The sequence below is a fragment of the Tachyglossus aculeatus genome, chromosome 9 (genome assembly GCF_015852505.1).
Source record: "Tachyglossus aculeatus isolate mTacAcu1 chromosome 9, mTacAcu1.pri, whole genome shotgun sequence".
NCBI lineage: Eukaryota > Metazoa > Chordata > Mammalia > Monotremata > Tachyglossidae > Tachyglossus > Tachyglossus aculeatus.
The window spans coordinates 22,311,437-22,337,460 of NC_052074.1; the positions used below are offsets into that span (position 1 = coordinate 22,311,437).

At 41.8% G+C, this 26,024-nt stretch overlaps 1 protein-coding gene across 12 annotated transcripts in view; it reads right to left on the bottom strand.

The window, feature by feature from the left end:
* The window catches only part of DTNB (dystrobrevin beta), a 221,081-nt gene that overhangs the window by 152,162 nt on the left and 42,895 nt on the right, over nucleotides 1–26,024 (bottom strand). For all 12 annotated transcript variants that reach the window (XM_038751196.1, XM_038751192.1, XM_038751200.1 and 9 more), the window contains exons 4-6: nucleotides 25,366–25,579; nucleotides 7,182–7,267; nucleotides 1,637–1,791 (exon numbers count right to left, since the gene is read on the bottom strand). In XM_038751196.1, the coding sequence (XP_038607124.1) occupies nucleotides 1,637–1,791; nucleotides 7,182–7,267; nucleotides 25,366–25,579 (455 nt within the window). The remainder of the gene's footprint in view (nucleotides 1–1,636; nucleotides 1,792–7,181; nucleotides 7,268–25,365; nucleotides 25,580–26,024) is intronic.

Sequence of the window (26,024 nt, forward strand, 5' to 3'; positions counted from 1 at the left end):
AAATAAAGGAAAGAGGACTACAGGTGAGGAAAGGCTGAAAAACAAGGCAATCAGTCAATCTATCGTATTTGTCTAACACTTACTCTATGCAGAACACTGTACTAAGTGTTTGGGAGAGTACAACGTTAGAGTTGATAGATGACCCTGACAACCCTATCTGTGTTCCTAGTCTAGGTCAATATAGGAGATTGAGGTAGGTGCACCCCAATTGTCATCAGATTGGAGAAAATGGAAAAAATATTTGTAATATCTTTTTAAAGACCCCCTTAAAAGGTGCCATGTCTTATTACCCTAATTAATAGGTATTATGAGAAAGGAGTTGGAAAATAATCACTGTCCTTTTCTGGCTGTCTCCAGTATTGCCATCATAAACAGTCCCTGTTCTTCCAATGCACAATATCCATTAACCCAACTTAATTTACAAGGTATTATGGTTTTTCTCATTTGGATTTATTGATGAATGAAAAAATGTTCAGAGCCACAAAACTTTGCTGATCCATCACATTTTCCACCAACTTGCCACTATTATAGAAATATGACATCTGAAATAAATGAGTTTATAGTAGTCTAAGATATTATAAGGATTAGTAATGTTGGTCATATTTTCAATATGTATTCAACTGTATTAAATTGCCTAATTCATTTTAGGCCCTGGACCTATGACAGGTATACTCAGTTCTGCCATAAAATGTGTTTTCACTTCACACTTTGGCTACAACACTGGTTCGGAATTAAGCAACCACATGAGCCTGTTTGGATTCATCACAGAATTGGAAAGAGTGAGTATGAACCCTAAAGCTGTGCAAAAATGAGGGGGCTAAGACACAGCAAACCGAAGTTTGGCCACCTGACAATGTACCAACCTCCAAAGGTATGTTACTTTTGCCATAAACCAGAAACTCCACTGAGGCTGAATCCATACATTGGTATACTGCTATCAATTCTACTCTAATTAACATGAACATTTCCCTAGAATAGATCCCAACAGAGAAATTCTTGATAATTAAGGCTGTTAGTGGATAATACAGATTTTTAAGGCTCATGCCAAAGAATCCTGTCCTAAAAAAAAAAATCCACAGGGTTTACAGCCTGGGAGGAAAGTAATAATACCTTGACGCTGCCGAGTGCCCTTGATTTACCAAAATGCTTTTACATCAGTTCTCTCACAATGGGATTAAGATATCCTGAACATTTATCAGCAATACTTCCTGAGGTGAAGCAACATAAAGTTACAGAGCTAGACAATTTAACACAGAATCTGGGAAAAGAACTGGGATTTGCCTTTACTCCTCGGGTCTAAGACAAAAAAAAAAAGTCACCTGGAGCTGCTTCTTGGCCCTTGGATTGACCACCATTTATCTGAAGTTTGAGTTTGCTATAATCCGTTACTACCCATCTTTTAACCTTTACACAGGGAGTCAATGGGAGCAGTTTGTATTTCAAATCTTTGAAGCTGGCAAATTGCTTAGCTATGGTTTCCATGCCTCAAAAGCTGCCAAAAAATTGTGGCCAGACAGTAAGCACTGAGGACCCACTGCTTTACACCAGCACAGGACCTTCCCCCGAAGGCAACAGGGTGGATGAGAAAACCTCTGAAGTCCCGTGAAGTCCTAAAATTGGAGAGGGTAGTTCTCACCTGCTGTGGAAAACATGTGCGGACCGAGTGCTCTGTGTATCCAAAAGAAGGACCTTCAAACACAGCTGTTGGGAGCTTCAAAACTTCCCTTAGAAACTGGTCAAATTTGGTAAATACCATTAAGCCACTGGAGTCTGACATTTGGGAGAAAATATCTATCAACACAAGACAAAATGCAAAGAGTCAGAACTTCAAAAGAAACATGAATTCTTGTGAATACTTGATTCATATTCTCCAGCTGCTTCTACCCCAACCCAAAAGTTCAATCAATGAACTTACCATTATTTCCTAATACAAATAAGATATAATTTCATTTATACTATTTTAAACCATCACTAACCATTTCCTAATGGCTGTGTAGACAACATTTTTGAATGGGTTTAAAGATTTACTGGGCTTAAGTGAATTCTCTATGCCAACGGGTATGTTCCAGCAACTTCCTTCTTTTCAGTTTCTAAAGAGGTGTCCAGATGCACCTAAACTCACCTGCAAATGCTGGAGATTTTGGCACAATTATTGGAGATCTCCTTATTAACAATTCTCCACTCAAAACAGTGATAAACCAGCTTTGAGAAGAGAATTTAGGAGGCAGACAAAAAAAGATATTTTCTCCTTCATGCCAAGGAAGCACCTAGTCCCCACTCTAGAGCACCTTAAAAAGTGGTTTTGTCTTCTCAACATCCTAGAAAAGTGAGCGAAAGAATAGGAAACATATACAAAAACAAAAGTTTGAGAAGTGTGGAGGACATTGGTGAGACTGGGGAAATATTAATGTTCCCCAAACTTAGTCTCTAGAACTTTTAAGGAATAAGGAGTTTAGAAGTTACATATGAAAATACCCCTGAATAGTAAGGTCCTCTCACTTCAAGGCAATCTTCCCCCCAAATAATCTACTTAGAAGAGAATGAACTGGTAACTCCCTACTGAGTATAGGAGGCAAATATAACAGCTTAACCTGCAGATTCAGAATCTGGGGTAAATTCCAATCAGCTAGACTCTAAAATCCTTGAGGACAGGAATGTGTCTACCTACTCTACTACTACTCTCCCCTTGGTTAGTATAGTGCTCTGCACACAGTGCTAAATAAATGCCACTGATTGAAGTTAGTGTAGCTGAAGCAGAAGGTGCTGTTCAAGATTATTCCCTACAACCAAAAATTTTAGTTTAGGTTTTGTGTTCATTTAATTTGTGTTCATTCATCCTAGAAATGGAATTTCCACCTGGTCCTTTGGAGATACATAATTCTTGGATTCATTCACCTGACTATTCTTATTTTTAAAATTATGCCTTCGATTCCCTCTCTAACCTCCACCCCCAACTCAAGGCGACTAATCTTCAGGCTCTTCAAGCCACCTCTCTCCCTCTTTGGGTTAACAGCTATCATCTTCCTGTTTGCTTCCAAGTATAGCTAAGCCATTTTATCAGATTAACTTCAACCTTCCCTTGCTAAATTGCATCCTCCACTTTTTTTGTCATGTGGGATGTTCTGACACCTCTCCTTTGTTCTTTAAGAGGGGGACTCACAGAAGTCAAGCAGAGAGGGACCAAGAGTTCCCTTCACACCCAAGATCATTTTGGAGGCGAATAAGTCCCCATCAATTTGCTCTCCACTCTTGAGCATTACAATGTTTCCCCATCCAGCAGCAAAAATGGCCTGACTCTAATGGAGCTGCTAGAAAAGAAATTACTTTGTACTGACAAAAATCTTCATTTGCATTTTGTCAATTCTCACCAATTCTCTCTTACCTACAAAGTAGGATTTATATAGCACCCAATATAATCTGAAGATGAGACGAAAGGCAAGAGGATGTCAAGCACCCTTTAATTTCATTGACTACTTGGTTAGATGGTTTCCTGGGCACTGCATGAACATGAGACAGGCCTGGAAATAAAGATAGCTGACTTTCCAAGGAGTAGTTTATGGTCTGGGGAGAATGTGGTTATTATTAATAATACTAATAAAAATGTGTGGTATTTGTGAAGTTCTTGCTACATGCCAGGTGCCGTACTAAGCGCTGGGGTAGAGAAAAGATAATCTGTCAGACACCAATCTACATGACAAATTTACTGCCCTGAAGTGTTACAATCCGAAAATTGCTAGTAGAAACCACTCTATCGCCTTACATGAAAAAAGGATAAGATCCTTGTCTAAGGTTTTAGAAGTCAATGGAAAAGGTGGAAACATAATTCAGGGGACCTCACTTCTGCTTCCTGACCATGGGCATCTTCACAAAGAAACACCTAATACAACAGTATAAAACCTCAGTGTATTATTTTTAAATACTCAAGCAATTGTTATTGCATTCATTAAAATGGGAGAAATTATAATTGCTTGAGTAGAGATTACATGATAAATTTACACTGCCTTATGAAACGACTCGATGGCATAAGACAAGACAAGATTCCTGAGCCCATTTCAAAACCATCTAATATTGGAATTAAGTAGTCACGGGTGGGCCCAACAAGGCAGGGAAAAACTAGGCAATGCCTAAATGCATACTTCATTTGCAGTTCCTAGATAGGTTTCAAGCCCCTAAGCAAATAAAGAACACTAATGATCGGAGCCCTAAATTGTTATGGCTATCTAATGAATTTAAAATCATATCACAGTCTACCCACCTTTCCCCCACATTATAACACTTTAATTTTTAAGAAAGGCATTAACTGGAAGGGAACAAATACAAATTCGATGACAAATCCTAAACTCTATAACACTGGACAAATCAATTCCCTTCTCAGTGCAGGGTACATTGAACAGCCCATTAAGAGAACTGCTATGGAAATTTAGAAGGGCATAAGAGGTGCATTAGGTAATTAACTATTTTGAAACTGTCTGTTCTTTTAGGGGATAAGAAGCACATTTTTTTAGTAAGTTACACATCCCGGTAAAATATACCCATAAGAAAACAACAGGTAGGAAAAAAAGCAAACAGGTTTGGAGTCACAGAAGTATCCCACTAACACCACTTAATATGGAGTGGGGATCGGCTGCCAAAAATTAATTTCTGGGTGGGGTTGCCCTAAGGAAGTTGGTAGGATGCACCTCAAAGAAACAAAAACAAACCCTGCACTGTTGCCACTGCTGAAATTGAGGTCAAGGCTTTCATCTGAGATTCTTCCCTGGTATCCATGTCACCTAGGGAGGCAGAGGCAGGTCAGGCAGGAGCCAAGAGCTGAGTTGCCAGAGTGGCTACTTAATCCAGGAGGGTCATTAATATCCCAAAGGCCTGCTAATGTGCCAGCAGGAATTTCTTGGTCGACATCCTTTGGCACCTGTGTGAGGGGTTTCTTACCCCTGGCCTAGAGGATTATGTTCCCTTATTTCATCTTTAGACAAATTCTGCATCAGAAATGGGAAAACCACATGGGTGGAACACGTAGCTCAAGGGAAAAGAGGGACCTCTGTCTTGTTTCTCCAATCAGCTATAGACAAATCTGGTGATAGCATTTTTTGCTCATGACAGACACTTGCAGCTTCCCTCTCAGCATGTCTGAGTACTGTATCTGTATCATCCAGGTAAGATATAAGCTGCCTAACATTTTCTTCCACTCTGGAAGTCATTTATTTTCCAATTGCAGAAATTTTTTTTTTTTAGTTCAGCCCTACAGATTTTATGTGAGTGACTTATAAGTCAGCGTTGGCTTCTATACAGTGCTTAATAAAGAAACATCATTTATGTAGTGGCATTGAGGATAAACTGGAGAAGAGAGAAGACCAGAAAAGAGGTTTTTGCAGTAATCTAGCCTTAAGGAGATTAGACATAAACTAGGGTTTTGGTTGAGGAATGGAAAGGAAAGGACAAGCCATGAATACAATCAATGGGACTTGGAAGTGGGGGAGACAAATGAAAGAAAAGCGTCAAAGATGACATTTTAATTGAGCTGGAAGCCCTCTCCACAGGGCCCTCATCCCAAACCAGGCCAGGAAAATAATGATGAATTGTGGAGGTTTGAGGGACAAGATCTGCATCTGCCACAGCCTGACTGGGATCGGTTTAGGTCCTGAATTGACCTAGTCCTACAGCCTGAGAACACTGCGTAGGGGGCGGTCCATCAACTGACCTCAGCCCATGTGAGACTCTAATATGTGTTTATTCATTCATTCATTCAATCATATTTATCTGAATGGCTCTGTATTTTCAGAATCCTCTCTTTCACTTAACTCTCCCATCACAGTTGGCAACACTACCACTCTCCCCATCTCCCAAGTCAAAACCTTGGCATTATCCTTTGCTCCCTCCTCTCATTTAACCCCCATATTTGGTATAGTGGTTCTTCCTCTACAACATTTCCGGGATCCACTCCTTCGTCTCCATTCAAATGCCCACCAAGACAGGGCTAAGTCTAGGTTAATCAGTTAAGATTAAACTGAACACTGACTGTTTCATGCCAAACTCTACCCCCAGAAAACTAAGTGAAAACCAGTTCCTTTCTAGACCCCATAAAGTTGCAAAAGTGCTACATCTGGCAACCTGAACTTCTGAACTACACAAACACAAAAACTCAAATTCTGTTTTCTCTACTCCTGTAGTTTACCATAAATTCCTTTTAATCTTAACTGGACTTCAGTACTTAGTAGCAGTAGTTCTGAACAGCTGATCTTTCAACTCACCTTTCAAAAAATTCACTTGGCTACGCTGTGGAAAAAGTGCCATAGAAAGGTTGCTGTATGTCCCAGCTCGTTTTACTGAGACACAAATATTTTATAATTCATTTTCAGGTTAGTGACCAGACAGAATCTGGATCCTTCTCTAAAAATAAAATATCTTTACTGCTCTGATAATGCACATTCAAACAACTCTAAACTTCACGATAATAGGGTGAAAAGAAAGCAAGGGTAGTACAGACAAGTGAGTCTCATTAATTAAAAATCCACTTCACCTTCGCCATCAATTTTAGTCTTCTCACCCAACTCAACTTTCTAATAGGATAGTAAGACTGACTGTAGATTTCCACCTTTTATTTTCCCCTCCTGTCCTCTGTTGCAGAGGTTAATGATCTAAAAGGCATGTTGCCAAAGAGGGGAAAAGGAAAGGGCATAGAAAACCCTCAATCTGGATACTTAGAGTTGAGAGTCTCCAGCACTGGAAATGCTTGAAAGTGCCCGATGCAAGAGGGAGCACCAGTAAAACTAAGGGCCATACCGACAGGTGGAAAATCATTTGCCATCTCAATGGTTCCACCTAGAACTGCACAGAACAATATTTGAAGAATTACTTTGAAATTACGATTTTAGTGTTTGGAACCACATGAAGAACAGGGCCGCAAAATAAATGGCAACCTTAGACGCCATTTTTGAAAACGCAGATCTAAAGAGCAATGATGCAGGGGCAGGAAAGGCAAAGACCAGTCTATGTGTGGGGAAACATCCTTTTTGGGCAGTAAGTGGCATAAGTTACAAATTCAAGGTCTGCTGCTCTGTGGATGGCCCTGGGGCATATCAGCAACTGAAAGAGTCACTCCAAATTTTAAGGTTTAGTTATGTACTGCTCAAAGATCTCGTTCAGAAATAAGATTTTTCAAATAATTATTGGAAAATACTTACATCGCAATTTGTCCAACATTTTTCCACCACACATGGTTGCTAACATAGCTTTAACTGAAAATACCGTCAACTTTCCTCGGCCCTCACTGAAAAACAAATTAAATTAGAAATAATTGCTAGCTGAAACCACAACAACAAAAATACAATGAATCACTAAGGATTAGAGACAAGTGAATCTGTCCTTTCCCTGATGCACTGGAATTTGCTACTAAATTTCAACTTCTGAGTATTATAATATTTTCAATTAATCAATAGTATTTACTGAGCACCTGTGTACAGAACGCTTTGCTGAGTACTTGAGAGACTACACAGAATTAAGACACAATCAATAGTATTTATTGAGCGCTTATCATATGCAGAGCACTACACTAAGCCTAGAGAGTACAATATAAAAGAGCAGGATTAGATCAATCCTGCCCACAGGGAACTTATAGATAAGGGGATATAATAAAGTGGTAATATAAGACACAGCTACAGAAGTCCAAGGGAGTGAGTAACTAAGTGTTTAGGTAACATGGAAATGAAGTTGGGGGAGGGACACAAATTTGATAATTTAGAGATTAATTAGGGAAGCCCGCAGGGAAGAGATGTGATTTGAGAAGGGCTTTGAAGCTGGGCATTGCAATGGCCTGGTATTTAATTCCCTGAGGACTAAGTCTGCAGAAATCACTTGGGAGACTATAAAAGTAAACACGTTTCCTGCCCTCAAGGAGTTTACAGTCTAATTCATTCATTCAATGGCATTTGAGTGCTTACTATGTGCAGAGCACTGTACTGAGCACTTGGGAAGTACAAATCGGCAACATATAGAGATGGTCCAGAGAGGGTCAGAAGCAGGAGGCAGAATATGGCTTTAAGGTATTAATATAAATGTACCTGGATGAAATAACTGAATACTTGAAAATAAATATAAGTATGTTCATAAAGTGCTATAGGTGTTGGGCTGAGGTGACTGGGGTGTCCTGATTTTTTTTTTAATGGTATTTGTTAAGTGCTTACTATGTGCCAGGCACTGTACTAAGGGATGGGATAGACCCAAGCAAATCAGATTGGACACAGCCCATGTCCCATATGGGGCTCAAAGTCTTAATCCCCATTTTACAGATGAGGGAACTGAGGCAAAGTTACGAGACTTGCTCAAGGTCACACAGCAGACAAATGGCAGGGCCAGGATTAGAACCCATGTCCTTCTGACGCCCAGGCCTGTGCTCTATCCACTAAGCCATGCTGCTTGTTGATTAGGAATGGCTTCAGAGGGAGGAGAGTATCTTAAGAGCTATGGCCCATCAGTTTGGAGGTGGCAAGGGTGGGGAGGACTTTGAGGTCGATGGAGCAGTAACAGTGAAGAAGACTTGAGAGTGATATACTATTAAAATGTGATTTTAGGAGAAGCAAAAAGTGCAAGATGGAAAGTAGGAGGTTAAAAAAACAGATCTCTATGAAAGGGAAAGCTACTGGAGAGCCTTTAAGCCAATTATGAGTAGTTTCTGCTTGACAGGATGGGAGACTAGTAGCCATAAGATTTTTGAGACCTGGGCATCAAGGGACATTGCAAGATAACTGGAGAGCAGCATGTAGTATAGACCAAAAGGGAGGGAGGCAGGGAGACCAGTGAGGAGGCTGACATAGTAACCTAGCCGTGATATAGCAAGAGTTTGGAAAAGGTTGGAAGGAAGGGGTAGATCTGAGTAATGTTGTGGAGGAAGAATCAGCAGGATTTAGCAACTGACTGAATACAAGAGGTGAATATTAGTGAAAAGTTGCAACATCAAGCTCCTGGGACAAGGAGGATGGTTGTTAGCAATAGTAATGAAGAATTAGGAAGAGTGTAATTGTGATGGAAAAAGAGACATTTAATTAGAAACATGCTGAGCTTGAGATGCTGGGGAATACAAGTGGAGATGACCTAGATGCAAAAGGCAACATAATATTGTAGATTAGGTGAGAAATCAGGAATACTGGGAGCTAGTCACATAGCAAAGCTTTGGTCTAAGGAACCCTGGTTACCTATTAAGAATTTTGGTCTATCTGTAACAAAGTAGCCATGGAATCTGTTTTTGTAGAATCTGTTTTTAAAGAGCTCCATGTGCTTAAATCTCTTTCATTTTGTCCTCTAGCATCATCTTGTAGATGGGGAAATCGAGGCCAGGGAGATTAAACATTGACATTTTAGCAAAAGCGTGGCTGAGTGGAAAATGGGAGTCAAAGGATTTGGGTTCTAATCCTGGCTCTGCCTTCTCTGGTGTGTGACCGTGGGCAAGTAATAATGATGGTATTTGTTAAGCGCTTACTATGTGCAAAGCACTGTTCTAAGTGCTGGGTGGGGGGGATACATGGTGATCAGGTTGTCCCACGTGGGACTCACAATCTTCATCCCCATTTTACATACGCGGTAACTGAGGCACAGAGAAGTGAAGTGATTTGCCCAAAGTCACATAACTGATAAGTGGCGGAGCCGGGATTAGAACCCATGGCATCTGACTCCCAAACCCGGGCTCTTTCCACTGAGCCACGCTGCTTCTCTCCTCTCACTTAACTTCTCTGTGCCCTAGTTCCTTCATTTGTAAAATGGGGATTAAACCTGTGAGCCCTATGTGGGACGTGGACTATATCCAATCTGATTAGCTTGTACCTACCCCAGTGCTTAGTATAGTGCCTGGCACATAGTACTTAACAAATACCATAAAAAAACCTGAGACCAAGACTGCACCATGGGTCGATTGTGGCAAAGGATTAAAACCTGGGATTCATATCACTGCCATCCCATAGCTTTGCACATTAACCTACCCAACCCCCACTGCTCTTGTGATAGGCGAATTAACTGCAAGCTACACTAACACCCTCTAAAGATATTCTTGTAAACCAAAGATGATAAACAAGCTGAGGGACTAAATTAGGGGATTATGAGACCCAGACTAGAAAGTTTTCTCTAAAAACTAAAGACTTCCTCTCCAATTGACAAGTTCAGTTTTGAAACTCAGGTCCCAGAATCTACCAGTACAATGTTGCTTATGCTCTGTGCCTTCTATGTTTGGAGAATTCTTGGGAACAAATTAAGCGTAAAAAATCCAGGGTGAGGCAGCTGGTTGCCTCTTGAAAGCCAGAGAGTACTCTGAGAACAAAGCACAAGCAAACACTGTCAAGGTTGGCTCCTGTTCCAATTGTAATTTCAGAATCTTAATAGCTTAAACAATCAAATGACACAATTTTCTAAATTTAGCATGAGGGGGAAAAAAGGATGAACTTTAAATTGGACTACATACAGAAAGCATTTGCTTACTGTACAATGAGGCATTCAGAATTGAAATTATTCACTAAATACAACAGGAAAGGTCAACTGGTTCAGCAGTCAAGAGTTCATGGCTTGGACATGTAATAGCCAGTTTACTCATACAATAGGTGAGTGTTAGTTGAATAAGAAATATGAAGGAGAGGTCCCTAATACAAGAAGAAAGTGTGAAGAAAACAATGAAAGTATGAGAAGAAAGAAATGCCATATTTAGTGCAGAGAGTAATGGGCCTAGAACCTGAAAAGCCAGATTGAAAGGAGGGTATGGAAAAAAGAATAGAGCAGTGTAAAAATAGAAACAACATTCATAGAGATAAAAAGAGAAGAATATGGTTTGAGGTAAGCTATGGTATAGCCACATCTGAATACCTTAGGTGCAGTTTTGGTCACTGCACCTCAGGGAAGGCCCAATAGAGCTGGAGATGATAGAGAAAAGGATATCTACAATGGTCTACAATGGCAGCTCTTATTCCATGACAAATGGTAAAAATTAAGACTGCCCTCCAGAATAACATAAGCTAGGAAGGGATGTAATTAAGGCTTACAAAAATCTCAAAACACAGACAAGCACAGAAATCCAATTCATCAAAATTGTTGGTGGCAAATACCAAAAAAACCCACAAAAAACAAGATGGGGTGGCAGGTGACAATCTGACGAGATTCTACATAACAGTGTACTCTGTGGAATCTATTAACTATGTGATTCCCAGTTGCAATCATTTTCTCCTCTAGGAAGGCTATTCTACTCACCTGTCCCGCCGTCATCCCCCAGCCCACGTCCTCCCCCTGGCCTGGAATGCCCTCCCTCCGCACATCTGCCAAGCTAGCTCTCTTCCTCCCTTCAAAGCCCTACTGAGAGCTCACCTCCTCCAGGAGGCCTTCCCAGACTGAGCCCCCTCCTTCCTTTCCCCCTACTCCCCCTCCCCATCCCCCCGCCTTACCTCCTTCCCCTCCCCACAGCACCTGTATATATGTACATATGCTTGTACACATTTATTACTCTATTTTACTTGTACATATTTATTCTATTTATTTTATTTGGTTTATATGTTTTGTTGTCTGTCTCCCCCTTCTAGACTGTGAGCTCGCTGTTGGGTAGGGACCGTTTCTATATGTTGCCAACTTGTACTTCCCAAGTGCTTAGTACAGTGCTCTGCACACAGTAAGCGCTCAATAAATATGATTGAATGAATGAATGAATGGATAATTACAAGGCCAGGGTGATAATAGCCAGAAGCAGGACAATTGCCACCTTACCTCTTTCCTCAGTCTGCAAGAGTTATACTTTTTTTTAAAAAAAGAGAGATGTTACTAGTGACATGATTTGTGTTTTTGCAACAAGCACTTTGTGGGTATTCAATATACAGGACATCAGTTATAGTAGTCTATCCTGGAACAAATCCAAAGAGAAGAAACTGAGTTCATTTCAATTGTGGAGAAAAAGATTGTAAGAATAGCAGAAAAAGCACTGAAGGGATTTAAGTTGCTTTCAGGATGGTCAGCATAATGAAAAATCAATAAATCAACGAGTGGTATTTATTGAGTGCTTATTGTGTGCACAGCACTGCATTAAGTGCTTAGGAGGGCATAAAACAACAGAGTTGGTTCAGGGAGCTTAGCATAGAGGAGGAGACAGATATTAAATTATGGGTACATACATATGTCCTGAGGGGCTGAGGGTGGGATGGATATTACGTGCTTGATTACCTTGTATTTACCCCAGCGCTTAGAACAGTGCTTTGCACATAGTAAGCGCTTAACAAATGCCATTGTTATTATTATTATTATTATTATTACAGAACCCAATGCAAAGGGGATGCAGAAGGGAAAGGGAGTAGGGGAAATGAGGGCTTTTGTTGGGGAAGGCCTCTTGGAAGTGTGATTTTTACAGGCTTTGAAGGTGGGGAGAGTGGTGGTCTATCCTATATGACCAGAGAAGGAGTTCCAGCCCGGAGGGACGTCACAGGGCAAGAAAGGTCAGTAGTAGCAAGATAGATGAGACTGAGGTATAGTGAGTAGGTTGGCATCAGCGAAGCAAAGTGTGTAGAATGTGTTGTAGTAGGAAATCAGTGAGGTGAGATAGGAGAGGGTGAACTCAGTGAGTACTTTAAAGCTGATGGTAAAGAGTCTGTTTCATGCAGAGGTGGATGAAAAGTATGTGAGAGTAGTTTCAGGTCTGCGGATGAACAAAAGCCAAAAAAAAGAAAAATAATGGGACACAAGAAAAGTCAGGTGCTTAAGTCCTGAACTTAACCAGGCATGTGTCATTGTTCTCCATGGGTTCTCTTGGAAATTCCCCAGGACAATATGCAAAACGGGTTAGAAGAGTTAAAAAAAGAGAAAAGAATCAATTTGGATAGGACTCTGGGGAGATAAATAAGGAAGAGAAAGGCTGCACACTCAGAAAAGAAAGGGGAGATGGTGATTACTATCAAGAGAAAGAATACTGAAGGAATGATAAATGGAGGGGGCAGAAGGAAAGGGACAAGAAATTTCGGCAAAGAAGTGATAAATAATTTTCAGTTATGTAGGGATTTGTTATATAGGTTTTTGATTGTTTTCCTCTCCCCTCTAGACCTGCTGGCTCCTGGCCATTTCATTAGCAGCTAATAACAAAAGATATACAATATTATTCCAAACATGCACCAGCAAGAACATGGCTCACTGGCCATAGCTTTGCACCTTCAAGGAGAAAGCAAGTTATTGTTAGTCAAACTATTTTGAACTGACAGTCTGCTTACCGAAAATACTTAAAATTTTAGAAGGAGGAAGTTGGGCTATCCTAAGTTAGGAAGACAGAACATTACACTCAGGGAGATGTTAAGAGACGGAAAGGGGGCGAGGTTTTCTTCTGGACCCACTGACAATAATAATAATAACAATAAATACTACTTGTTATGTGCCTACTATGTGTCAAGCACTGTTCTGAGAGTTGGGGTAGATACAATTTAATCACATTGGACACAGTCCCTTGTCCTACATGGGGCTTTGGAAGCTACTAAACTCAAAATACCAGATATCAAAGAAGTTCGCTCTTGAATGGCTTTAGCTCTCTGAAGCCAAGGTTAAACAGGTCAGATTCTCTGTTACAGATCAGATACAACCCTTCTATCCCTAAAACTATAATCTGATTAAACATTCAGACACAGTTTGGTAACTTGTAAACACACGAAGGAGAACAACATCCTTATTATCAGGAGGCTATGACTTGGATGGTGGGGATCAGGGAGAAAGGGAAGGAGGGAGGGAGGGGGAGAGAGAGGGAGGGAGAAAGAGAGAGAGAAAGAAATAGAGGCAGCAGAAAACAGTAGTAACTACAGTAAAAATGGGTGCTTTGAGGTTCCACACCTCAATTCCCCTCCTAAAGAAGTAGTCTAATCAAACTGAACCCAGAAAAAACAAGGCATCATAGAAAGCAAAGGAAAGAAAGGTTCATGAGAAAGCTGCTCTTCCCCTATAAAGTCTTAAAATCCTGACCAGGCCCCAGACTCTTAGTAATACACTGCTTTGGTATACCAGATTAGAATCACCTTTCTAAATTCTTGAAGAAAGGACTTTTGTCCCAATACTCATAATTAACAGACAAAAGCCAGAATTATTGGCTGGCTTCATTTCATGCCATCTCTCCTTTATGTAGCCCCCTGTTACTTGGCTTATCAGTAAATTCTAAGTAAAGGAAACACAGCCCCAGTAAGGGACCTAATCAGCACCAAATCCTCCCCACCTCCCTCTCTTTTCAATTTCCCATCTACTGAAGGACTGAACAAACTGCAACTGGGATTAGAAAGCGTGTATAACTGAACTGGTTTGGAGAATGTGTATTAAATCCATCCTGCTGACCCTTTCTACTGACCCTTATACTGGAATATGACAGCCCCATCCAGAGCCATAAATAGTTCCTTATTAAAGGGGAAGGAGATGGGAAGAAAAATTTAATTAAATACATTTGATTTTCCTAGACGCACTGTCTGCTAACTGAGGTTGAACACAACCCATTGGCCATGCCCACACAAGTGCTACATTTTTGAGGAAATATTTTGTAAAAATATCCAGTTTGGACCGCAGCCTATAAAAGGGGAGGGGGGCATCTCCTAACCTCAGCTGTCATATAGGCAGACTCCGAGTCCAATTAAGAAGCAAAACCACGAAGATGAAATTTCATGGAAAAAATACCCTCTTTGCATAATTCTACCTACCACTTTTCAGCCCCTCTGCTCTTAATGGTACCAGATGGTATTAAGTTGGATACTATTTATCACTCTCAGGACAATATATAGTTCTTGAAACTTTTTCAATCTGCCAATATATTTACTCCGCACAAATGGAATCCTAACTTCAGTATACGTGGTTTCCAAAGAGCTTATGAAGACCAATTAGGTTCTGGGTTATGAGAGAGAACAGATAAGCAAAAGAGAAATACCAGTGAGAAAGACAAAAAAGATATTACCAAAAAGGAAAGAGGGAGAAAGGGGTAGAAGAACAGAAAAGTACTCACAGACATTCACACAGCAGAACAATAACCACACCTCTACTAGATCCTCCCAATCAAATGAAACTATTACTATGTAGTCTTTGGAAACTCACAAAACAGTCCTTGAAGGCAGTTTTCTGGTTTCTAAAGCCTAGACAGAAAGCTAATCATCCAAGTTCACTGTGGGATTTCTTGGCATCATGTCTTTAACACGCTTTTAATATAATATTTAGTAAGACTCCTTCTTCCCTGACAGATAAACAGCCTGCATTAATCACAGAGTCAGAGTTGGCTCAAAAACAGCCACAAAGCTATTCTGTGGCTCTCCTAATTACTATCTGATTGCAGAGCTTTTGACCTAACTGGCCAGTAGAACAATTTGGCTTCAAAGAAAAGAGCAAACCACAATGCTTCAACACTCTGCTCTCTAATTCATCTCCCATAGCCAAATTCTACCCCAAGTCACCTTGGAGGTAAGACATCATCATCTTCCCCAACCCCCACACCCAACAAAGTCATCAGCTTTCCAAGACAGTGGGCCTTATCACTCTGAGTAGGTCTGCCTCTGGCTCATTTCACTCCTACAGTCTATTTTACTTGTACATATTTATTCTATTTATTTTATTTTGTTAATATGTTTTGTTGTCTGTCTCCCCCTTCTAGACTGTGAGCCTGCTGTTAGGTAGGGACTGTTTCTATATGTTGCCAACTTGTACTTCCCAAGCACAGTGCTCTGCACACAGTAAGCGCTTAACAAATACAACTGAATGAATGAATGAATCCATGTTGGGCATACGTTAGCAAGGAGCTAGTCCAGATCCCTTCAATAAAATCCCCGTGAGAATTGGGGTTTCAAGAGGAACTGTTAACCCATCAGAAAACGCCTGACTGGAATGGATAGTTTTCCAGAAAATTTGGTTTAAAAGTAAACAGTGTCATCCATAAGTGCAAAATGAACACTTAGCTGTCAAGTCAGACTCCCTTTGAAAACCACAGAAGCATGGTGGCACAGGATTCAAACTCCCCAAGATACCTAAATAATTACTAGAATTTAAAAATTTCACTCAGAGGCCCTGGGATATTTTAGGGGAGCATTTGGATACAATGTTCTCAACGGTGCAGAGACCTGTAGAGAATATGAAAAAGGCTGGCTCTAGGCTGCCCTTAAGTGCCTTAATTTAAAACTGAGTTATGTAGAATCAATTTCCAAATATTTACCCATCACTCTACTTCTGAGTTTGCAAAAGTATTCACCAGCTCATCCCACACTCTCAGCTCCGGGGACTCATAGTGGGTGGGCTGGGCAGAAGCAGCAAGAAACACCCAGCATTACTGGGCTGCTTTCACAGTCTTCCAAATAGACAGATCTCTCCAGCTTCAAGTCCTCCTCCCCAAGCATTTAACGGTCCCGCTGGGATAAGCGGGGTACAAATCAGAGTGGTCCTTCTTTCTCCACTCCAAGAGGCCTAGGGCTTAAAGCCATCATCACAGGGTGGGGAAGAGGAATGGCCTAGGCACAGGTCAACCAGAAGTCAGGGAAGCAGCATGATCTAATGGAAAGAGCAAAGGGAAAGAAGTCAGGGGACCTGGGTTCTAAAAATTTGCCTATGTGACCTTGGACAAGACAATTAACTTCCTTGTGCCTCAGTTACTCCTTCGGTAAAAGGGAGATGAAACCCTACTCCCTCCTACGTCAGAAGGACCGTGTCCAACTAGATTATCTTGCATCTACTCCATGGCTTAGTAGAGTGCTTGGCACATAGTAAGTGCTTAACAAGGAATTGTAATTCCTTTTTTAATTTAATTTAAAAGCCCCATAGAAGCAGGTGCCAAAGGAAGAAGGTCCTCTAGAAGAAGGACCTTCTAGAGCCTCAGGACCAAGTGTTCAAAGGAAAGAATATGAAGTCTCAGAAGCAGCTCCCAAGTCCAGACTCTCCTTTCCTTTGGGGAAAAATGGGTCAATAGGAGAAATCTATTCAGATCCCACACCCTAACGTCCCATCGAAGCTGAAGGAATTTCCAGCTGTTGCTTCCAGCTGTAGGCTGCTTCAGCCATCACAAACAGGTATCCCTCAGCACACGATCCTTTCCCAAGATAAGATGTTCCCTGATCTTGGTCTTGGTGGAAGACTTTTTTATTAAACTTTCTGCAGCCTCATCAAACCTGGGAATTTTCGTTCTATTCACTGAGGATCCATGAGGGCTTTGGACTGTAGGATAGAAGATGGGATTCTGTTGTGTGCCCTCAATGTCTTCCACCCACCCAGTCTCAGAGGATGCTGGGGCACGCAAGGATCTCCTGGAGTCCCCTCCTTGGAAACAGGGGTCAGAGGCACATCCACAAGAGCTCTTCAGCAGCTACAGGAAACATGACAGACCTAAGCCATCAAACAGACACTGTGAGCAGTTCATCCAAGAAGGAAAGAATTGCAAACAGACTGTAATACTTTAGCAACAGCCTGCTCATAGAATAGGGCAAATTTTGGAAAAACAGTATTCAAAATCTAACATTGCACTGACAACTAATTTTCTTAAGCAACCGTAACTGAAGCTGACTGTACAGTATGTTAAAGAAGGCTATGATCTAAGCTTAAATACTAGGCACTTACCCCCACATTATAGGTGAGTAAAGGATCAGCCCTAGCAATTAAAAAGTTGGTAAGACAGTGAGTAAGCCTCCTGCTGCCACCAAGACCTTCATTCATTTTTCTCCTACAATTGTATTCTGACTGCTGATGCAAAGAAACATCATATCCCCATTCTCCTTTCCTTCAGCCTCTCCAAACCCTAGAATCTTACATAATCCAGGTCCAGCCCACACCTGAGGTCCAATTTTGAAGGTCTGGCTTGGGCTGTCACAAAGACTCAGAGGTACTCCCACCTCACATTTGTGACATTTGAGACCAATCTTGGAGGACATCATATCGGAAAAGAGCCCAGGGCCAAACCAGAACTAATCCAGAGCTCACTTTTTCAGGCACATACAGTATTTTTGCTTCTCTGCTGTGGTCCCCTAAATTGAGGGACTATTCCCTGGGGACACACTTGCATGTGCAAGTGCTCCTGGGTCCTTTCCAGTCCAGCTCTGACTCACTGCCAGTAATGGGAGACAGCATGGTCTCTGAGGGGCTAACTGGGACAGCAAATATGGAATTGCTCAGATGATCCTACCTGGTTCAGAACTGCTGCTAAAAGTCTAACTTTAGCCCTAGGCTTTCCTAGAGATCCACAGGACTGCTGGGCGGTGCAAAAGAATTTAATATCCCACCACCCTATGCTCCGAGATGGTCTTAGAGATCCCAATCAAATCACACTCTCTGCAACATGTCTTTGAGAACATCAGAATCCGGGTACGGGGAGGGGAGGCCTCTGTAACCAACCCACTCTCATGGGGTCCTTTAGGCGGAAGGTTGTACTGGACCAGGATAACTCACACTCAGATGGTTTTTCGCCAACATTCCTGGAACAGCTCCAGGGGAGTACTACAGCTCCGGAGGCATCAGAATTGGACTGTGGTCCACTGTCACAGGAAATCCCATGGATAAGGCAGTTTTATGGAGCAGCTTTTTTTAAAATGATATTTGCTAAGCACTTACAACAGGCCAGAACTGTACTAAGTGCTGGTGTAGACAAAAGCTAATCAGGTTGGACACAGATTATGACCCATATGGAGCTCACAGTACTCATTTCCATTTTACAGATGAGGGAATTGAGGCCCAGAGAAATTAAGTGACTTGCGCAAGGTCACACAGCAGACAAGGGGCAGACCCAGGATTAGAACCCAGGTCCTTCTGACTTCAAGGTCTATACTCAATCCACTAGGCCAGGCTGCTTTCTTTTCAGTTCCACACTAAACCATGGAAACTGATTCACATGCCCCTTTTAGCATATACTATCAATCACAAATTGGAACTTGGACCACCTATAGCACATCAAATTTACACACCACTTGTGTGTGTTTATATGAAACATTTTTAAATCTAGGGACCCACCCCCCCACACACAAACACTCCCTTTGGTGTCTACATTTGGAGTGTTGTAGGAGGTTCAGGTTCCAATTTGTGACTATTAGTAGTTACTTGCTTAAAGAGGCAGGTGATTTGGTTTCCATGGTGTAGTGGAACCAAAAAGGATGCAGCGAAGTCAGTCAATCTTATTTATTGGGCACTTACTGTGTGCTGAGTACTGTACTAAGCACTTAGGAGAGTACAATGTAACAGACACATTCCCTGCCCACAATAAGCTTACAGTCTAGAGGGGTAGATACAATTCGATCAGACCAGAGAGAGTTTCTGGGACAGAAACTGAACAGTCTAAGGGAAGCAACGTGGCCCCACATATGCACCCTAATCAACAGACTATAAGGCATGCTTTTTTCCACACTGCCATCACCCTGAAGATCATTCCTGGCTAGGCAGGCTGTGGTGCCCTGGGGCTAAAAAATGATGGCCCAGGGACAGGACAGCCAGAGTGGCTCTAGGGGTAGTAATGAGTGCAGCAACTCTTCTGGCTGCAGGACACACTATCATTCCCACAGACTACTGCAATCCAAGATAGGATTACCTTCTCAGTTTCCTCACTTCTTCTGTTTGGGAATGTACACGCCCCAACACTGTCCTGGCCTGTGCACCAGACTCCAGCTGCTTCAGGCTGAGGACGCGCCAAATCCTGGCATTTGACTGGAGCCACCCACATCAAATTCATCAAGAATTTGGATTGAAAAATTCAAAGAATACAAAAATGTTCCTAAATTAGCTTCGAAACCTGGATATATTTTATCACCTATTGCATCTATAGCTGCTTGAAACTGAATTCTATCCAAATTTACCAGGAAGGGGGAGGCACCAAAATAAAAGATTCAGTAATCTCAACTGGGAAGACTTCTGACACCCACATTATCAGCATGAGAGGAGGAAGTGACTTATCAAATTAACTTCCTTTCTTATCAAAAAAAGAATCCTTCATCTCTCTTAATCTTGGCAATTGCATTTCTATCCCTGTAGTAACATAACCTCCACCCAAAAGCAGAATTCACTGGAAAAGGGGGAAAGCACAAACAAGGAGTAGGAGGACTGCTCAGATGCTCTCACATTCTGGTCTTCAACAAATTTAGACAGCTCCTCGAACTGTTATGTTTCACTCCTCCATCCCCACCGACTATGATAATAACTGCACATGTGTAAGCAGGTTTGAGCATCAAAGACTTACAAACACTAACTAATCCTTATAACAGCTACTTTTAAAAATTCTTCATATCTAGAAAATCATGGCCTTGACAATATAACTGTCACTAGCTTGAGGAATGCACCCAAAGAGAAGGTTAAAGCTGTTATTTTCATGGATTAGATGCTTCTACATCCAGTTCTTACTCTACACCCTTTTCGCTCTACATTCAGTCCCTTGGAGGAGCTTATCCATAGAGAGGTCATAGTTGAAGGTAGGTGAGCAGATAACACCCAGGCATCCCTCTCCAGTCCCAACCTCCCATCCTACCTACAATCCTGCATTTTCTCTGGCCTCCAAGATATCTTCACATGGCTGTCCAAGCAGCACTTCCAACTCAACATACCAAAAATCAACTTACGCGTTTTCCTTCCTGGACCCCCTCGACGTTCCTATCTTTCACATCTCTGTCAATAACATAATCTATCTTCCTGTTCCAACAACTATATCATCCACTCTTCATTGTCTGCCAACTCTCACATTCAATCTACTGCCAAATCCTGCTGGTTCTTCCTACACAACTCTAAGATCTGTCCCGACCTCTAGTCCCAAACAACTACTCTGGTCCTAGTAATAGATTACTGAATTACTTTCCTTGACAGTCTCCCTGGCTCCAGCCTTCTCTTCGCCCTTCAATCTACACTACATCCAGCTGCACTGATGATTTTCTTGGGGGAGCACACATCTTTCTACTCCTCCTATAGCTTCCCATTTCCCTCTGCAACAAGCAAAATCTCTTCACAATTGGTTTCAGAGCTCTCTGCCAGTTCTCCTCAAGATACATATCGGCTTTATTTATCTGCTACTCCCCAACTTAAGCTCTCTGTTCCTCTCAAACTAAATTTCTAGCTGTCCAGTCTCCAGTCTCTCCCTTACACAGCTCTCCTGCCTGGAACTCCCTCCTCAACCACATCCGACAGACAACAGCTCTCCCCATGCTCAAATCCCTCTTAGAATAACACCTCCTCCAAGCAGCCTTCTCTAATTTCCAACACCTCATGTTGAATAATCTCTACAGCCTGTTAGAGTGTAAGTTCCTTGTGGGCAAGGTAAATGTCTTTCGATTCTGTTGCCCCTTCCCAAGTATGATTTTGTCTTCTGGTTCCCTAGAAGATCCCAAAATGGAGAGGAGCACCCATCAACTGGGATCCACCTGCTGATAACCAGCATGCAAGGCCTAGTGGATAGAGTATGAGCCTGGGAGTTGGAAGGTCATGGGTTCTAATCCTAGCTCCGCCACTGCTGTGTGACCTTGGACCAGTCACTTCACTTCTCTGTGGATCAGTTCCCTCACCTGTAAAATGGGGATTGTGACTGTGTGGGACAGGGACTGTGTCCAACCCAATTATCCCGTATCTACCCCAGTGCTTAGAACATTGGAGTGTAGTAACTGCTTAACAAATACTATCATTATTAAGGCCGGGACTAGAAACTTTGGCCCATGCTGAAAATAGCTGCAGCTGCACTGGGAGAAGTAGTACACTGGAATCCCAACTGAGCTCCTAGCTTTTCTCCCTCGAAGGAACACCACCTGATTCGGGAAGAATATGTGGATATGTGTGTGCTTGCATCCATAGATGCACGCACCAAAGGTGTACGTTGGTGTGCTGCATTCTTGCTGTGTGTTCATTGATTTTAATCACTCTAGACTGTAAGTTCCCTCTAGATGGGGGACTTGTCTACCAACTCTGTTGTACTGTACTCTCCTAAGCACTTAGATTGGATTAGAGAAGCAGCACAGCTCAGTGGAAAGAGCCTGGGCTTTGGAGTCAGAGGTCATGGGTTCAAATGCCGGCTCCGCCAATTGTCAGCTGTGTGATTTTGGGCAAGTCACTTCTCTGGGCCTCAGTGACCTCATCTATAAAATGGGGATTAAAACTGTAAGCCCCCCGAGGGACGACCTGATCACCTTGTAATCACCCCAGTGCTTAGAACAGTGCTTTGCACATAGTAAGCACTTCATAAATGCATTATAGAGAGGCAGCATGGCTCAGTGGAAAGAGCCCGGGCTATGGAGTCAGCAGTCATGGGTTCAAATCCCAACTCCACCAATTGCCAGCTGTGTGACTTTGGGCAAGTCACTTCACTTCTCTGTGCCTCAGTTACCTGATCTGTAAAATGGGGATGAAGACTATGAGCCCCCCCATGGGACAACCTGATCACCTAGTAACCTCCCCAGTGCTTAGAACAGTGCTTTGCACATAGTAAGCGCTTAACAAATGTCATCATCATCATCATTATTATTATTACAGTGTTTAGAAGCAGCGTGTGGCTCAGTGGAAAGAGTAGGGGTTTGGGAGTCGGAGGTCATGGGTTCTAATACCAGCTCCGCCACGTCTGCTGTGTGACCTTGGGCAAATCACTTAACTTCTCTGAGCCTCAGTTACCTCATCTGTAAAATGGGGATTAAGACTGTGAGCCCCACATGGGACAACCTGATCACCTTGTATCCCCCCAGTGCTTAGAACAGTGCTTTGCACATAGTAAGCTCTTAACAAATGCCACTATTATTATTATTATTACCATTGATTGATTGATTGATTGATGGTAGGCCTCCTCAGAGTTCTATCCCACCAGGGTGTCCAATTTAAAATTTGACAACTGAGAAGTTTAAACTCTACCCAGAGATTCTGAAATAAAAAAAAATATAGTGAGATCTACCTCTTAGTGAAGGGAGAAACATCTTAGCACAATAGATGTAGCTTGCTATTTTAACTTCGCCATAGTTGATCCCTCACTGAACACCCACTTTCAGTACAGATCCTGCTGTTCCCTTTGTGCTCCAGTGAATGAAATAAGTATCTCCCACACATTTGTCATTTTTGCATTTTACCCAGTCTCTAACATGCATTGAGAAATCCCTACTGTTTCCGCTCTGCCCAGCTAAGTAAGCAATAAAAGCCACCATAATTTGGTGCTATAAATGCCCTTGCAGACCAGGAGGCCACCTGGCTATTATCGTCTGAAACTGACTAAAAGTTACAGTAATAAAATTAAATAGGTACTTATAATTAGATACTTATACCACCTTAGATTAACATAGTGCCTTTTTTCTGAAGGACACAGAATACTCTAAAAAAGCCTATCTTAATTTATCTTCAAAACATCCCTGTGAGCTTGGGAACTGGTGGCTGTAACACCGCTTTAAGGACAAGGGGAAAAGACAGAGAAGTTAGGAAATAAACTAGTCTAAGATTCCCAACAAATATCAAAGAACAGCAGTGGTACGGGGAAGGGAACACTGCAGTGGAGTGTGACAGGAGAGTAACCAGTCTCCAGGATCTGGAAGACGAGAGCCGGGAAGGGTTGGGAAGTCCAAGTCTATTGATCTTGGACCCATACATTTTGCAACTCCTCCCCAACTTTCCTTTGGGCTTCCTCTCTCCATAGCACTTCTGCTATTCCTTGGGAGAGCAGCAGAACAGATATTGGTTGGCCACAAACTCATTCATTCGATCGTATTTCTTGAGCGCTTACTGTACATATTTCTGAAAAACATGCAACACCTTGCTGAATTGATTTAAGAAATGAATATGATGGTCCAGCAGGTTAAGCAGGTCCAGCGCTTAGTACAGTGCTCTGCACACAGTAAGCGCTCAATAAATGCAATTGAATTGAATGAATCCCTCACACAGAACAGGGGAAATGTCCAGAAGTTTCTAGAGCAGGGAAACTACTCATTCCTCAGAACCAAGGAAAGCTGATTTGCATCGGATGTCAATCACCCACCTGGTGCCATCAGCTGGAACACAGCCAATTATATCTGTCCTGAAGGTGTTTCTTACACTGTGGCTCAACTCCATGCTGATTTTAAAATAACCCACACTATTTTCTATCAGAGCTGGGCTTTAGCTTATCTTCCTCACTAAAAATCCAAACAGGGAATCTATAGCTATCTTTCTAAATTCCACCCGCAAGCAGCCTCCAGCCATCAAACAGAAGATTCTTTCTCTGCTTACCTTTTGTTATAAAGCTCCACTATTAAACTGTCAGAGCTAGGCAGCCTGCTTAATTTGAGCTTCAAAGGAAAGCCATCAATGGGCCTAAAGTAACATTATTGATATCGTTTCAAATGGTAAATGTAAATATATAGTAGCGGCACTAAGAAAAGTGAAGTATGAAGAAGATACACTTTCATAATCCAGATGACCTATGAAGACCATTACAAATATTGACACCTTTAAAGCATTTAGCTCTTTGGATGAAAAGCCCAAAAAAGGGGATCTCTTGATATGAGTTTAGTCTACAAGCAGAATCTTATTGTGCATGTGAATCTGTTTGCAAAGTGAGTACCTACTATAGGGAACATTTTTTTAAAATATTGTTATAGCCGTCCACTAAAGATTTCACCAGTACTTGATTTAAAGGCCTAATATTTGGTATAATAGCTGATAAACTTCTGCAAGAGAACTTTCAGAAAAACACCTGCAGAATCATCTGTACATCTGAAAAATCTAGGAGTGAGTTTCTTGTCTTCCAGGCCTTCACAACTTCTCCATTACCATGGGTTGTGCCACTGTCTTACTTTTCCCTCAAAGCCAAAATATTTTGTGCCTTTCTGTGGTCAGTTGCTTCTTACTCCATGATATTGCTCAAATACACCAATTTCTCGCTGCCCTATTTGTGTAGGCCCTGGTTGCCACTCTGCCTCCTCCGCGATAATATTGCAGCCTTCTACTTCTCCTTTCAAAATGATCTGCACATGTAGCTAAAAGCATCCTTTTTGGCCACTGTTTCTATCACGTCATTCCACTACCGACCATCCTTCAGATTAAAAGGAACTTCAGACTGCCCTCAAAGCGTGTCACCTTTCAGACCCACCCAATCTTTCTGGTGTCATCTTCCAGTTTAATCCAGTTCTAAACTCTCTGTTCCCGAGACCATCTAAACTCAGTCTTCCCTCTCCTGCCCCCAGGATTTCCTTAAATCATTCCAAGAATCTACTGAATTTGTACATATGCTAATTTCATGTTTCCCTGTTTTGTCCCTCAACTGGATTAAAAATATTTCTGGGCCGGGATTGACCTTTAACATGCTCCCTGAATGCCTAGTATAATGCCCTGCTTTTGCTCAATAAATACCTGTTGATTAATTAGTTGGCTGACACAAATAACCTGGCTATAGAGGCATCTCTCCTGTACCAAGGATATTTAGTGTGACCTTCTTAAAATGAAGAAAACACAGATGGGTAAAGTACTAGCCTGTCATATGCAGCAATCATAAAGTTGAGAAGAAGGCTGATGGATTGCTCCACACTGATCTGGTGAGTGGAAGGAAGGCGTTTGTTCAGTTGATAGTAGATGGATGAAATGATGGTTTCCAGACGGGACACATTGATTTCGGTGCTGTGGTCCAAAGCATTAAGGCCATTATCTCGGAAGGCTTCAATCATATTCCATATATCAACAAGGTGTACTGAAAAAAGAGCACAAATCAATCAACCATCACCTTTTAGCTACTCAGTTTTCATTTTCAACATCACTTTTCACCCCAAAGAGACAAGTTCCTTTAACCCCCAAAACATCAGCAACATTTAACAGAAATCACTAAAGCTAGCCTTCAGACCTGTGGCATTAACAATGGCTGTCCCAAGGTGCCAGGTCACATTCTGGACTGGGAAAAGCTCTTGACATGCTTTACACCTTGTACTGGGAGGTCCTTCCTGCAAGATGAATTTTAATCTCTTTTTTTCCTCCATGTTCATTCAATCGTATTAATTGAGCACTTACTGTGTGCAGAGCACTGTACTAAGCACTGGGACAGTACAGTATAGAAGTACAGTTTACAGTACAGGAGAATACAGTAAAGAACTTCAGCGCTTAGAACAGTGCTTGGCACATAGTAAGCGCTTAACAAATAC